Source organism: Apodemus sylvaticus, chromosome 18 (assembly GCF_947179515.1).
Source record: "Apodemus sylvaticus chromosome 18, mApoSyl1.1, whole genome shotgun sequence".
In the NCBI taxonomy this organism is placed as follows: Eukaryota; Metazoa; Chordata; class Mammalia; order Rodentia; family Muridae; genus Apodemus; species Apodemus sylvaticus.
Genome location: NC_067489.1, coordinates 5596905 through 5610805, shown reverse-complemented (window position 1 = coordinate 5610805; position 13901 = coordinate 5596905). Strand labels below are relative to the sequence as shown.

The window sequence follows — 13901 nt, the reverse complement described above, 5'->3', positions numbered from 1 at the left end:
ATTATTCTTTAAAATATAGAACTTAAGATTTTTTTCTAAGTTTATCTCTCCTAAGTCTCATTCTCTATTTCTCTATTATTCTTTAAAATATGAAATTTAAGATTTTTTCTAAGTTTATCTTGCCCTGTTTACAATAATTTTAGTATTTCTAAATTCATAGTAGCTGCAAAACTTAAGATTATTTATCCATTCCTCTCATTTCTCTATGAGTTAGAAATTGACAGACCATTCCCACCAATGATGAGTCCGAAGTGAAGGAGCAATTCCTGCAGTAGTCATGTTTCACTGAGACCAAAAGTCACTGAGTCTTCAGAAATGATGCTTGGTTGCATCATGGCCCCTGAAAGTTTGATTTTGTTTTCTATCCCTATACATCTAATGAAATCATATCAAACAGATAGCTGGTAATGAGAGATGTTCTCTATCCCTAAACATAGCTGTCTCTGTTGAAATGAAGTGCTCTCTCTAGGAGAGCAAGGTGGTACACTTGAGTGCTGTTCTTCCACCCCACAAGTCCCAGTCAGCAAAAGCTGAACAGAAAGTGGCAGAGAAAACAGCAAGGAAGAAGTAGCCATTTCCATTCAGTGGATGATACATACATCACATTGGTACATTCCTCCAGGCCAGGTGACTAATGAAAACAGAACTCCGATACAGTACTCTGTAAATGTAAAAACTAAGTACGCCATGACAGCTCAAGTCTACATTCTGGCTGTTGCTAAGTACTGCCCTTTCAGCAGCTTAGTATTCAGAATAGTCATTCTACATAGCAAAGATTGACAAGATGAAAAGCAGCCTTTAATTGTGAATTTACACATACAAAATACATCCTCCACGATGAGTTACCAACTCTTTAAAAAACAAGACTCTTTACAATTAATAATTTATAGAAAAGCATTATTATTTAGAAATTATACTTGCTATACATTATTGTTTTCTAAACATTGGCATAAAATGAAGGCTAAGAATGCTACTTGGCAAAAGTACTTCTAGCCCTATGTTCATGGAAAGTTTTAAATTAAGGTCAAGACTGACTCATTATTACTGTGCTCTAGCTGCTTATGGAAGGTCAATAAATACAGCTAAGCTATCTGCAATCATGGGTTGGAGCTGACCTAATGTGCAAGGGCTCAAGCACATCTACCTGGTGAGGATTGTGAGAAAGGACTTGGCAGGTTCCACCTCCTGACTGGAATGTAACCAAATGCTTCCAGGCTTCAAAGGGCTCACTTTGACAAGTATAACTTCCCACCTACAGTTCCTTAATTGCTTTATGTGTAACAGGCTGGGAAAAGCTTTGGAATCCTTCAATCCCACCAGTAAAAACTGACAAATTTTCCTAAGACTGTCCCTTTATATAGCCCATTAAAGAGAACTAGAATATTAAGCCATACTTAGTTATTTGCTTTTTTTTTTTTTTCATTTCGAAATTTACTTGCAAAAAGTTCAATAAATGATGCTTGCCTCTGTCAGGTCAGGCACATCCTAGGTACTGGGACTTCATTCAGATGAAAGCATTGCATAAGGCCGTGTGCACACACATGTTGAGTTATACTCACTCAACCACTGGCTAGTTCTAGCCCTTGCTGCAGCTATTATTGTTTAGCTGAAGATTCACAAACTGACAGAGGCTAAAATTTTGTTTGCAACCAAAATCACAAATGTTAAAAAGTTCAATATACAAAGAAAGCTGCAGAAAATGCAAACTTCCTATCCCACTAGCCACAATCCAGACAGCTCCTAACAAAAACACAGTACATTTATATTGGAAAAGGTCCTGTTTATTATTAGGAAAAGCCGGATCTCAGTAGCAGCAGAACATGGAATCTGCCCACAGGCCTCACACTCATTCCTCACCAAAACAAAATAGAGTTTACATAAAAATAGATATAACCCAGGAAACCATATACATTGGCATGTGACTAGTGTTATTTACATTAAAAATATCGCATTGCATAAGTCAAGAATAAAACACCACCATGCACTTCATCTTAATGTTTAAGGTGAAAACGCAGCAGCACTTGCTTACCGTGATTGTCCCAATATTCACTAAAGGAATGACAGACACCTGAAGGTTTCTTGTTTCCATCTCCATCTGAGTACAACTTAGATTATACCACTTAACCAACAAGACACTTTTGGATGACATCTATCAAACCAGCATGTTAAACTAAAGTTAAGGGTATTTCACCAGGCTGAAGTTCTGATAGGAATATCAAACACTCTTAAGAAGCCCAGTTTTAAAACTTGGAAAGTTACAGGATCATCAGAATGGAGCGCTGAGGCCTTTCAAACTCAGAGTCACTGTGCAGACCAGTATGAACACATACCCAGAAAAGACATCATTCGCCACACACTGAAACCCAAGGTATCCATCAAGAGGGTGGCATCAGATGATGGTGACATTGGATGTTGTTTTTGTCATGTCTTCGGGAGAATGACTCTTGACCACTTCCTTGATAAATTGTTCTAGCGCAGTGAAGTAACCTTGGCACTGCCATGTGTCATTGTGCGTCCCATCTGGGAAAATGGCTAATCTCTTAGTCCGGGATGGGGAGAGCTCGTAGAGCTGTTTCATCATCACGGGTGGAATCAACTGGTCAGAGAGGCCAGAGATGAAGAGAGAAGGCATTCTGCACTGGGAGATCTTTCTGTAGGACAGAAACTTATTTTTATAGCACCATAAAGGAAGGTAACGCATTGGGAAGAATGAAAATAGAGTGCTGGCCATGTGTGGTATGCTTAGGAACGTGTTCTCCACCATGATGGCCGAAATCCTGTGAGAATTCTCAGAAGCCAAGTGAATGGCCACTGCTCCTCCCAGGGAGCGGCCAAAAAGGAAAACCTTTGTTTTATCGAGGTCAGGTCTAGTCATCACATAGTCTAGCACAGCTTCAGAATCCAAATACAGTCCTTCTTCACTGGCTTCTCCTTCACTTTTCCCATACCCCCGGTAATCAACAAGCACGAGATTCACTTTGAGGTTCACCAGCATAAGCAGTGCGTTTGGCAACCTGTGGCCTATGTTGCCTGCATTTCCATGAAAATAAATTATGGTCGGGCAATAGGGGGAATTGTCTCCAGTGTATCTCACCAAGATCAGATTCAGACGCACTCCATCTTTGGTTCTGATGAAAATGTTTTCGTGGGGAATACCCGTGGGCATGGGAACATAAAGGCGGGAAGAAGATGGCTGTTCTGGAAAGTAGAGCAAGACATCTTGGAATTTATATAAGATACCTGCAATTGACACGAATATTAACAAAAGTAAGACAATGCCTCCATACAGATGAAAAGTCACTATCAAAGGTAACAGAGAGATGCGGCAGAGAGCCCAGGACCAGGACGCCAGGGCCAGCAGCCATCTTTCAATGAAGCTCCACAGCATCCAGGATTTTTCCATGGTAGCCCCACGTAGGTATCCTAGAAGACAGAGAGAACCAGTGATTCAGCACACCTCTACTTCAAAGGTAAGATCTGTCATGAAATGTACTCGGGACTCTAGGAGCTACACCACTCTGGGTCGTTACAACTCCCTTTAACCCCTATTCTACATCTTCCCAACCTGTAGTTACAAACCACCGGCACCAAACCCATCCACTGTGAAATGGTGCTTATTTGCTTCCAGGTATTTATTCATGTATTCTCAGTGATTTGACAAAAGAAAACAACAACAAACAAAGTTCAAATGACATTCCCAGCTTTACACACGAGGAGGAGATGGAGGCTTGGCTCTCTGGCTGCTGTCCTAGCTCAACAAGAAGTCAGGAGGCAGCATGCTGCTTGAAGCCCTTCTTACCCTCGGTTCTTTTAAACCCCTTTCTTAAAAAAAAATCTACATTCACTGTGATACAAAAAACAAAAACAAAAAACAAAACCAAACCAAAACAAAAAGCAGTAACAGCCAGGGGCCAAAGAAACAGGATCACGAGTTCATGGAATATGGATGGTTAAGAGATACAAATTTGTCCTGGATAAACTGTACCTATAAAGAGGGGACTAACAGGTTTTAACCTACCAAAACCAATTCAAGGTACCTTACTCTAGTATCATATTACTTCCAGAAAAACCTTAATCTTTGATATCAGACAGAAAACAATCTGATTGCAAATGCAGCACCATAACATGCTTCTCTGCTCCCCCAAGAGGTCAGTCATGGGTCAGCAAGGGCTGGGGCTAACAAAATCAAGTTGTTATTAATGCACACAGATCCTGAGAACCAGAGATAAAGGACACAAGAGGATGTGCTAGACGCAACAGTAATACAGCCCTGAAACACTAACTACCATAAGTTAGGACGACACCCCAGCAGAAAGCAGTAACGAGTAACAACGATCATATGTGACGAATACTCTCTGCCAGAAGGCAGTTTGTATTCAAGTTTACCAGGTGAGCCCTCTAGAGATGAGGAGGAACTTGAGTTTGAGACCAGTGCTGGCCACTTTATCTCAGAGATAAAGTTTATGCATATTATCATAAATGAAAAAAAAGCCTGAGACAATTTTCAATTTTCTTTAAATGCTTTTAAAAGTACTAATGAGCTACCAAGAGTATTTAATGACTGATTGCCAAAAATAAACTTATAGACTGGTTGAAAGAATCTATTACTTCATAGATGAGTTTTTACTATTGCTTCGCATCGTCAAGAATGGTCTCAAACTTCTGCTCCTCCTGACTCTACATCTCCAGTGTGGGATTTACAGGCTTCTACCATAATGTTCGGTTATATATGGTACTGGAAGCTCAACCCATCCAGGCAGGCATGCTAGGCAACTGAACTCCTCCCACCTTCTCAGTCCTCATGCTTGAATTTTATTCAAATGAGTCATTTTGAACATGAAACAACAGCAAAATCCTTTTTTCCTTTGATTTCCAGAAATAAACACTGCCATCCAGTTGTAGCAAGCTTTATTACAGGAAAAGAAGCACTGAAGGTCAAATAAAAACAAAACTTAAAAAAAAATACCCAAGCACAGCAGTTATTAAATCTGGCTGGCCAAAGTGGACCCACAGGGTACGGCGCACAGCCCACACAACAGACCAGTGTTCTGGAAGGCATGGTTTTATTTTATGCTCTCCTGTCTCCTGTCAACAGCTCACATGCAGCAGTAGAGTCAAAAGACACATGGCCATGTGACTGATGACACATGTGATGACATATGGTCATGTGAGCTTAGGTTATTGGCTTCAACTTTATATGAAATATAAAAAAAAATGTGCAGAAAGCATATATACAAGTCAATGATAAACCATCTGCTGGCATATGTAAAGCCTGGGATTTGATCCCCAGCTCTGCAAAGGAACAGAAACAATGATGATAACAAATTTAACTACAACCCAAAAATTGATTTAAAAGGTTTGGACACACACATGCACATTAGAGTACTGCAAAATTCGGTAAGATACCATTTATTATACTTTATTGAATAAACTACACACCTACTACTCATCTGACAGAGTTGTCATTGACAAATGGCCAACAATAAAAGACTTAAGGCTCATTTTAGTGATCCAGTAGGCAAAAGCACACTGCAACCTACTGCCCTTAAACCTCTGTTGAATGAGCTCCCAATCTGTCACCTAATTCTACTCACTCTACCTTAGTAGGAAAAAGCAAATTGAAACCCTACTGTCCCACTCAGTCCTATTGAGTGTCTCCTGATTTGTCACCTAGTTCTTGTCTGAATACTCTCCTCAATAAAATGAGATTTAAAATAATTCCTACATAAGACTGGTCAGCAATAAAATGAATAAAACTACTTATAATGCCATAGATATGATAATTACATTTGCCCCTATAAGGGATATTTTTGACTCTACAGTTTTCTGGTTTTGGTTGAAGCTAATTGTCAATATAAGAATTTATATAGTACATATAAGACAATAAAAAATCTAGAAACACATGACTATAAAAAGTGTCTTGCAATTGAATAATTAGCAATAAGATGACTTTTCAAATCAAAGTTCTTACTAAGAGAAGAGAGATGCCAGGCAGTGGTGGTGCACGCCTTTAATCCCAGCACTTGGGAGGCAGAGGCAGGCACATTTCTGAGTTCGAGGTCAGCCTGGTCTACAGAGTGAGTTCCAGGAGAGCCAGGGCTACACAGAGAAATCCTGTCTCGAAACAATACTGTACAAAACAAACAAAACAACAAAACAAACAAAGAAAAGAAACTTGTTGGGGGGGGGGGGGGAGAAGTGAAAGCCCAGCATACAGAAGAAGCAGACTGTGAAGTTACTCTATAGTTACAAGTACTACTCAGCTACTCCAGCCCTGAGTCCCTTCTCCTGTTTAAGTAGTTATCCCTCATGGCTATGCCTTCAAGACTAAAATGCCCATCAATAATCAGTAATGTTTTAACATCATCAGTTTGCTAAAAAATTGAGGCCTACTCTGAGCAGTGTGTATTTAGGCCATCTGTCTGAGTGTATAACTGATTAATAGTAATAAACTTTCTTCTACAAAACCTTCCTCAGAAGTCACCATAGAGGATAACATAATTATAACAAAATGTGATAAACATAACTTACAATGGGCAGTTACATCACAGTGCAGGAATAACTATATGCCCATTTTGAAGAAGACCAATCCAACTTCAGTTTTATAGAGCAGATTAATAGAATGAGCATGCATGGATGTTTCCTTATGCAAATACCACATGACCCAGCCTGTTGGCCATCTCTGCCTTATTCCACCATCCACCTTAAAGATACTCTTGGAGGAACGCCAACATGTGAATGTAATTTCAAGAAGAGTTTGTAGACTTATAAATTCAGTGAAACTGTCATTAGCCAGTTACTCTGAGCTTCCATTGAGATGCACTATCAATACATGCAGCTCAGGTGCTCTGAGGATGGAAATGAATGTTGCCAGGATGGAGTCAAGGCACAGAGCTATGGTTCAGCATTAGGTGACTGCTCTGTTTCTAGTTGTTATTCAGATACAGAGTTAACCTGAGATCCCTGTTCAGCATTTAACCTTCAGGCTTATTTCCGTGGAAACCAGAGAAGGGCGGGCTACTAGCTGAGCTTCTGTGGAGCACTGTGACTGGATGTGAAAAGCAGCTCATTGGTGAGGTCTTTCCTGGTTATGAGGACAGTGAAGGGCTACAGACAGGCCAAGTTTAAGTGAGGGATTCTCTGAGATGGATGCCTTGATTGCCAAAATGGAATAGCCAGTCTTCTGCTGGGCACTGGATCCTATGCCATGGGCTGTTAACAAGACAGGGAACACCACATTGTGTGGGACCTACTCCCTCTCTGGTGTCATCTTTCCACTATACCTGAGCTACCAATGGGAAAGATACACTTGGTGCCAACATGGTTTTCTAGCCAACACCACTAAATAATGCAGAGCTTGGCTCATGCCTTGTGTAGTATTTAGGTCTACTGAGTCTGAACCAGCCACCTAACCCAAGACTTGGTCGTGCTAAGATGACTGAGGTCAGCAACTGTTCCTCAAAGTATGCATGCTTTAAAACAAAAACATTTCTGAGGTACTACCTGAAAAGAATCAGCATCTGTCAAGTTATTTTGCATGATGGAATGCATTCAGAAGTGATGGATTGCTCATAGGTGGGATTTTTACCAAGAGTGGGGGTTGTGTAGCAGGAAGCACTAGACCTGTTTGTGAGGAACACAACACTAAGCATTGACCTCTTCCAGGCCATTCTTGTACATCGTTGCTGTGTAATGTCAGCCTGTGTGTAAGGGAATACCTGATTTCATCTCTCTCAATGCTGTCCTTGCCATGTTATCAGATATGACCTGACAGGATCATGTGTCTCTCAAAAGCATCACTATGTGGGATTATTTAACCTTCAGGCTTATTTCCCTGGAAACCAGAGAAGGGCAGGCTAACTCCATGGAACTCCTGGGAATCTGAGTGAGCTCTTAAGATTCAATAACAAACCTCACTGGCCATCATATCCAGTTGATTAAGGTGGCAACCACTGTCAACAACTCCAATGTCCAGCATCCTCAGACTCTTTCCTCACTATGCAGGCTCCATCTAATGTCTGCTCACTTACTGCTCATAAAGTCTGAATGTAGCTGTCCCCAATATCCCTTGGAATGACATGGGGCTTCAGAAAGTGGGCCTATTCAGTTTCATTCTCAAGACTGTAGCACACTCCAGAATGAATCAGTCCTTATTAGCATGTCTGTTCTTTACACTTTCCATCTCTGTTCTCCAATACCTGATGCCTCACTGACAGCTCAAACTACTCAAGCTAAACACATTCCTCCTCACTGTTTCGCATGCATCATATTAACTATGCTCAAAAACAGTATGTCATGCTAGAATTTATGTATTACAGTATCAAGGTCACCAACCATACACGACACAACCAAAAAGTATGCATCCTACTATAATATGCTAAACTTGTATGTGGATGAAAAAATAGCAATTACAGATGACTCCTGCTTTATGGACAGGGCACTCTGGGGTATGGCACTGCTGTTAGTAAGCACTTCTCAGGAAACAAAACATGTAGTATAATGCAAAGCCAGAGTAGATAGGATTGTTTTCTTGTAAGAGAACTGTTCCTGAGACATGATGTATCAACTACGTTTTATACTGCATCGGAATTGTGATCAGGATGCACCAAATAATTACAGCAGTCACTTGGTGAGTTCCTGCAAGCCACTTACCTCTCTTCAGCATCTCTAGTGCTCTGCATGCTTCCTGTTTTTACATCTAAAGTGGGCATACTCAGCTATGACTTAGCTATGAAATGTTCCCACAGCCTCACAACTTTCAGCACTTATTCCCCTTCTCAGCACTTCTTGTTAGGAAGACTTCTGGACCTGGGGCTTGGCTGATGGATGTAAGCCGACTAGGTGTGGGTCTTATAGTTCAGCATGACTTCTGCCCCAAGAAACTCTGTGCTTTCTGGTGAGTGCCACATAAGAAGTTGATATATAGCCTACCCCTGCCATCAGGGCTTTTGCTACTGCCATGCAATTTCTATCCCTTATTTAAGGTGCTTCAGTGAGGTGTAAGGAGAGCTAACATAATATACTAAGCATACTGGCCATGCTCATCTGACCTCACCGCCCCGTGCTACCTTACTGATGAATGTTCTTGAAAAATACAAATGGGGTTATTTATAAGAAAATATGTTTAGTGGTTGGAGAGATGTCTCAGTGGTTATACTGCTCATTCAACTCCCAACGCCCACATGGTAGCTCCAAACTACTCTAGTTCTAGGGGATCCAATTCCTCTTCTGGCATCCACAGGCCCTGTACACATAAAGTAAACATAATCTCACATAGGTGCACACATGTACACATAAAGTAAGAAACAAAACATTTAACTATCTTATAAACTGGTGCTTCAAAAATAGAATCCAGTATCCAAGTTAAGCCTACTGTTTAGCGTACTGCTGTGGCCCCAGGGTGCTGTCAAACCTATCTGACCCACTGGAGATCAGCACAAGTTGTTAGGGTCAGTTGTTGTACAAGTTGTGTACTCAGAAGCCAGACTGCAACCCAGACTTGACGCAAGTGTTAACTGATGTGCTGTAAAGAATGCTCCTCAATAATCCCTGACTGGTTAACAAAGGGCTGAACTCTATGACTGTCTAGAGGACAGAAAGGCAGGACTTAGAAATGAGTGTCTCAGAGAAAGACAGACCATGAGGGAGAAGGGGGAAAAAGTCAGAGGGAGGAAGAGGCTGTCATTAGGCAGGATGGACCCTGAGCATGTGGCCAAGAGAAACTCGTCCTGAGGACACATGGACTAGAGCAAACTGGGTGAGACTGCAACAGCAAGTAACAAGTGGCCTATGGCTGGGACTAAGTTTGAAAAACTCAGAACCTGACTAGTCTAGGCTTACAGCTTGTAAATAACAATACCAGGTTTCTGTGTCACTTATTTGGAAGCTAGACAGGCAGAAAACCCCTAATAGTAATACTATTACAACAGGTAGTTTCCCAGCTTTGTCTCTAAGCAGTGATTATTAGACTCCAACACATCTTACTATGTTACACCACTAAGACCCAGAACAATGCCACAGGATGCCACTCTGAATCCTGCCGCTTAAAACTTGAAAGCTGAACCTGATCAACGTGCCACAGTTTTCTGCTGTATGGCTCGTGATGTGCTGAGTATGCCTTAAGCAACTTTTGAGCTGTCTGCATGGCAGACATACTCATGACTTCACCTGCCTAACACAAATCCATGCAATTACAGAGCAGAGGAAGGAGATCAAAGATCACAATCATTCATAACACAGCAAAACAACTCAAACTTTTACTACCTGTCCACCACAAAATAAATCAAGGAAAATTTGAGCAAATATTTTAAAACTGGATGAAGCCAAATGCAGGGCCGGGATTCTTTACTTTCCATTAAGCAGTTGTCTGTACCACTTATTTTTAACCACTGAGCACAATTATTCATAGAAACACAAAGGATTCAGAATAATCTAAATACGTACTTGGCAAGGCCAGCATAAAGGAAATTAGTGCAGTTAAGTTCTGTGAGGTTCTTTATCCAGTAACACTTCACCCTAAAGTGTAACAATCATATGAGTAACTGAAGCTCAGGTAGAGGAGTACGTGTATTTTAACTGTCAATATGGTATCAACTAGATAGGAAACCTGGCAGATCTATTTCTTTATCATAGTCAAGTTTATATTTTAATAAAGTTCAAAACCACCCCACAAATAAAATTACTCTCTACTTAATCCATCTTAAAGTGGAAAAGGTGCAGTTTGTGTTTGTTAACTGATTCTACCAACAGCAAGAGATCTCTGAAAACTCCCACTGTGAATAACGAAGTTGAGTTGTCTAAAGGCTGTAACACAAAGCACATTGTTGATAACCATATCATACGGGGACAACCTCAAGATGCTCCTTAATTACCCCAAAGGGAACTCACTGATTTCAGTCACATTTCACGGACACACAACTCCATTCTCACATCAACTTTTCTCCTTTGCTGCTAAGACCTGGGAAGGGAGTTCTGACACTCTGCCAGAGGCACAGCTGAAATGCAAACACAAAGAGCTGCTCTTGGTGTGCTGGAGACACCACAGAACGAGCTATGTGTCTCCCTGATGGTCGCCCACATGCCATTGATAATGAGTAAGTGTGTTTTAATAGTCCTCGGGACAGACGAACAGGATCTGCCTGTGGAGATGCTGGAGGGTCCAGAGTGCATGGGGACCTGTGAAGCGGACATTTCCAAACTACAACAGGTAAAAGATAGTAACATCTCTGTGCTTTCCCTATTGAAACCCCAAAGGCTGCAAATGCAGTCATCTTAGGCAAAAACTTGGACTACAAATGACTGTCACCAGGGAAGTCAATGACAATTTGTTCTGCTATCATAAAGATCCCTAAGTAAGAAAATAGTAAACATCAAAAACAAACTTAAGCCAGAAAATGTAAACACTCATGTTAGACTGTAGGATGATAGCTTATTACAAACAGGACAAGCTGTAGACATTACCACAAGTTGGTATTTATTTTCTTATATCAAACAGACTTCACCCAAGTACTTGAGCTCCCAAGCACTCTGATTGTAGGTTGCTCTTGCTGTGGAAAACACTACACCTCTGGCAAGCAAATGTTATAAATATGCACTGCTTTATGATCTAAGACTTGTAAGACTAAGTGGCATGTATTGTAATAAGGTATTAGGAAGCCTGCCACTCACCAAACATCTTAATTACAAGAACTGGGGCTTGCCCTAGATCTAAAGTGGGGTGTTTTATGGGCCTCGGGTTTTCCTGAGGCAGATCAACAATTATACGAAAGAAATTGGAATCTTGGAGGATGAATGAACTAGAGAAACAAAGACTGATAGCCCAATGCCTGAGTTTCTGCACTATGTCTGGTTCTTGGTCTGGGAGAGCTTCCAATGTTCCTGTGAAAGGCAGCAGACCAAGTGCTACCTGTAGTTGTACATGGAGAATGTCAGCTTGCCTGGTCTTTCTGAATACCTATTTCCAGGATGAAGCACTTAGTTGAAATGTGGCTAAGATGTGGTGATAAAATGCTGCCACTTCTGAGACAAAATTCAAGCATTTTATTATCCATCACAGCAAAGCAATTCTCTCAGTAAGCATTGCAAATCCCAGTCAAATCACAGCAGTGACTCAAGATATTAGAGTGAAGCTTTATTTTTCTGTGGAGACCCAGCTCAGACTACAGATCCTCCAGCAAGCTTTCCTTGGACCTTGTCCCCAGTGTCACCAGTTCTATCCTGTAGCCTGGGCCGACTTATGTGGCAGTCAGTATTTACCAAGGGGGTGATGAGCCTGCTTATATAGGCTTGGAGTTCCTTGATGGCAGTGGCCTTATGTTACTCCATTGTACACTTTCAACGCATAGCAAGGGCGAAGGTACAGGGCAAGCCCAACTCCATCACAGCTCAACTGAGTGAAGTCTTTGGTAGCATAACTATGACATAACTGCATGGACAAACATTGATTCTCAGTGAGATAAAGCAGTACTTTAGAAAAGAACATGTCTAAGCACGCACACACATAAGGACTAATTCACACCAGAAGACAGGGCAGATCGACAAAATTAACAAAATCCAAACGTTCAAACTTAAAGCCAGTATGCCATTTGGTTTCTGCTGCCTAGTAAACAAGTGCAAAAAAAGCTGAAGGAGGTTTACTTTAGGTTGACAGCTCAGCAAAGCACACCCTCTGATGCATTCTCGCTTCACACCAATGGTTAAAAAAAAGGACTATTCCTGGCCCAGTGACTTCAAGTGTGCGACAACTCTCTTGATTTTCATGGCTCCGTCGCTCGCAGCTGCGAGGTTAGCAGGTCTGCACCTGTTACAGACAAACGCGCCCGTCCTTCCGACCCAAGCTCGGGGTTTGCTGACCGACTGTTCCGGGCGGGGAAGGGGAAGGGACAGAGGGAGACACGGACTCCCGAATCCGAGCCGCAGGGTGAGGAGGTCGGGGAGGCCGCCCTCCCGCCGCCCGCGTCCCCGCAGCACTTACTCAGGCTCGCGGGCGGGCTGCGCAGTCGGCCGCGGGCTCGGAACCCGGCTCCGCGCAGCAGCGAGGCCCCGCGCCGCCCCCGCCGCTCCTCATCGTCCTCCTCCTGCCGAGGGGCCGCCGTCGCCACCGTCTAGCCCGGAGCTCCTGTGAGCCGCTGGCGCAGCCTGCACTTCCGGCTCGCGCGGGGTGTCCCTGGCAAATTGCCCCGTCGGCCCCCACATAACCAGTTCTCCGGCTTCCTCCCGGAACGCGAAACCAACCTGTGGACCCGTCTGGGCATGCGCAGAACAGTGGGCTCCGCCCTCGAGCTACGGTGCCCCGTAGGAGCAAGATACACCTCCGCGTTTCCAGTCTGAGTACACTCTGGAGAGCAAGGAGTCTTTTCTTTCTTTCTTTCTTTTTTTCCTTTTCCTTTCCTTTCTTTTCCTTTCCTTTTCTTTTCTTTCCTTTCTTTTCCTTTCTTTTCCTTTCTGTTCCTCTTCTCTTTTCTCTCCTCCCTTTCTTTTCCCCTTTTCTTTCTCTCTGCCTCTCAGTCTGTCTTTCTGTCTCTGTCTCTCTCCACCCCCCAACTCCACCTCCCTCTCCCTCTACCCCCACTTCCCCACTTCTCCAACTTCTATTGACGCGAACCTAAGGCATATGCATGTACCCCTGACTCTTCTCAGTCCTGAGGTCCAGCTCAGGGTCGTGTCCACTCTCAACTCTCCCAAAGTGCCTGCTCTTGGCTATGCTCTAACTTTTATCTACACTAAATTTTCTACTCCATCATGCCTAACTTTCAGGTAGTGTGTCCTTCCTTCTCACTTTTTTTTTTTTAATTCACTGAGGATAAAACAAAACAAATTTACCATTAACCATGCAGCTAAAAACCACATTAGAGTGCTCTCTCTCTCTCCCTCCCTCTCCCTCCCTTTTTCCCTTCCTCCTC

The 13901-nt window shown here is 42.4% G+C and overlaps 1 protein-coding gene across 2 annotated transcripts; it reads right to left on the bottom strand.

Annotated features, from left to right (window-relative positions):
* Positions 1-776: 776 nt before the first annotated feature.
* On the bottom strand, positions 777-13245 carry Abhd13 (abhydrolase domain containing 13). Of its 2 annotated transcripts, XM_052162277.1 has the most exons (3): positions 12974-13245; positions 10444-10515; positions 777-3423 (listed from the first exon to the last, which is right to left on the bottom strand). In XM_052162277.1, the coding sequence occupies exons 2-3, from the start codon at positions 10457-10459 to the stop codon at positions 2390-2392; spliced, it is 1050 nt and encodes a 349-aa protein (XP_052018237.1). In that variant the 5' UTR covers positions 10460-10515; positions 12974-13245; the 3' UTR covers positions 777-2389. The 2 variants fall into 2 exon arrangements, with proteins under 2 accessions (XP_052018237.1, XP_052018238.1); XM_052162278.1 differs by lacking the exon at positions 10444-10515.
* Positions 13246-13901: the final 656 nt, after the last annotated feature.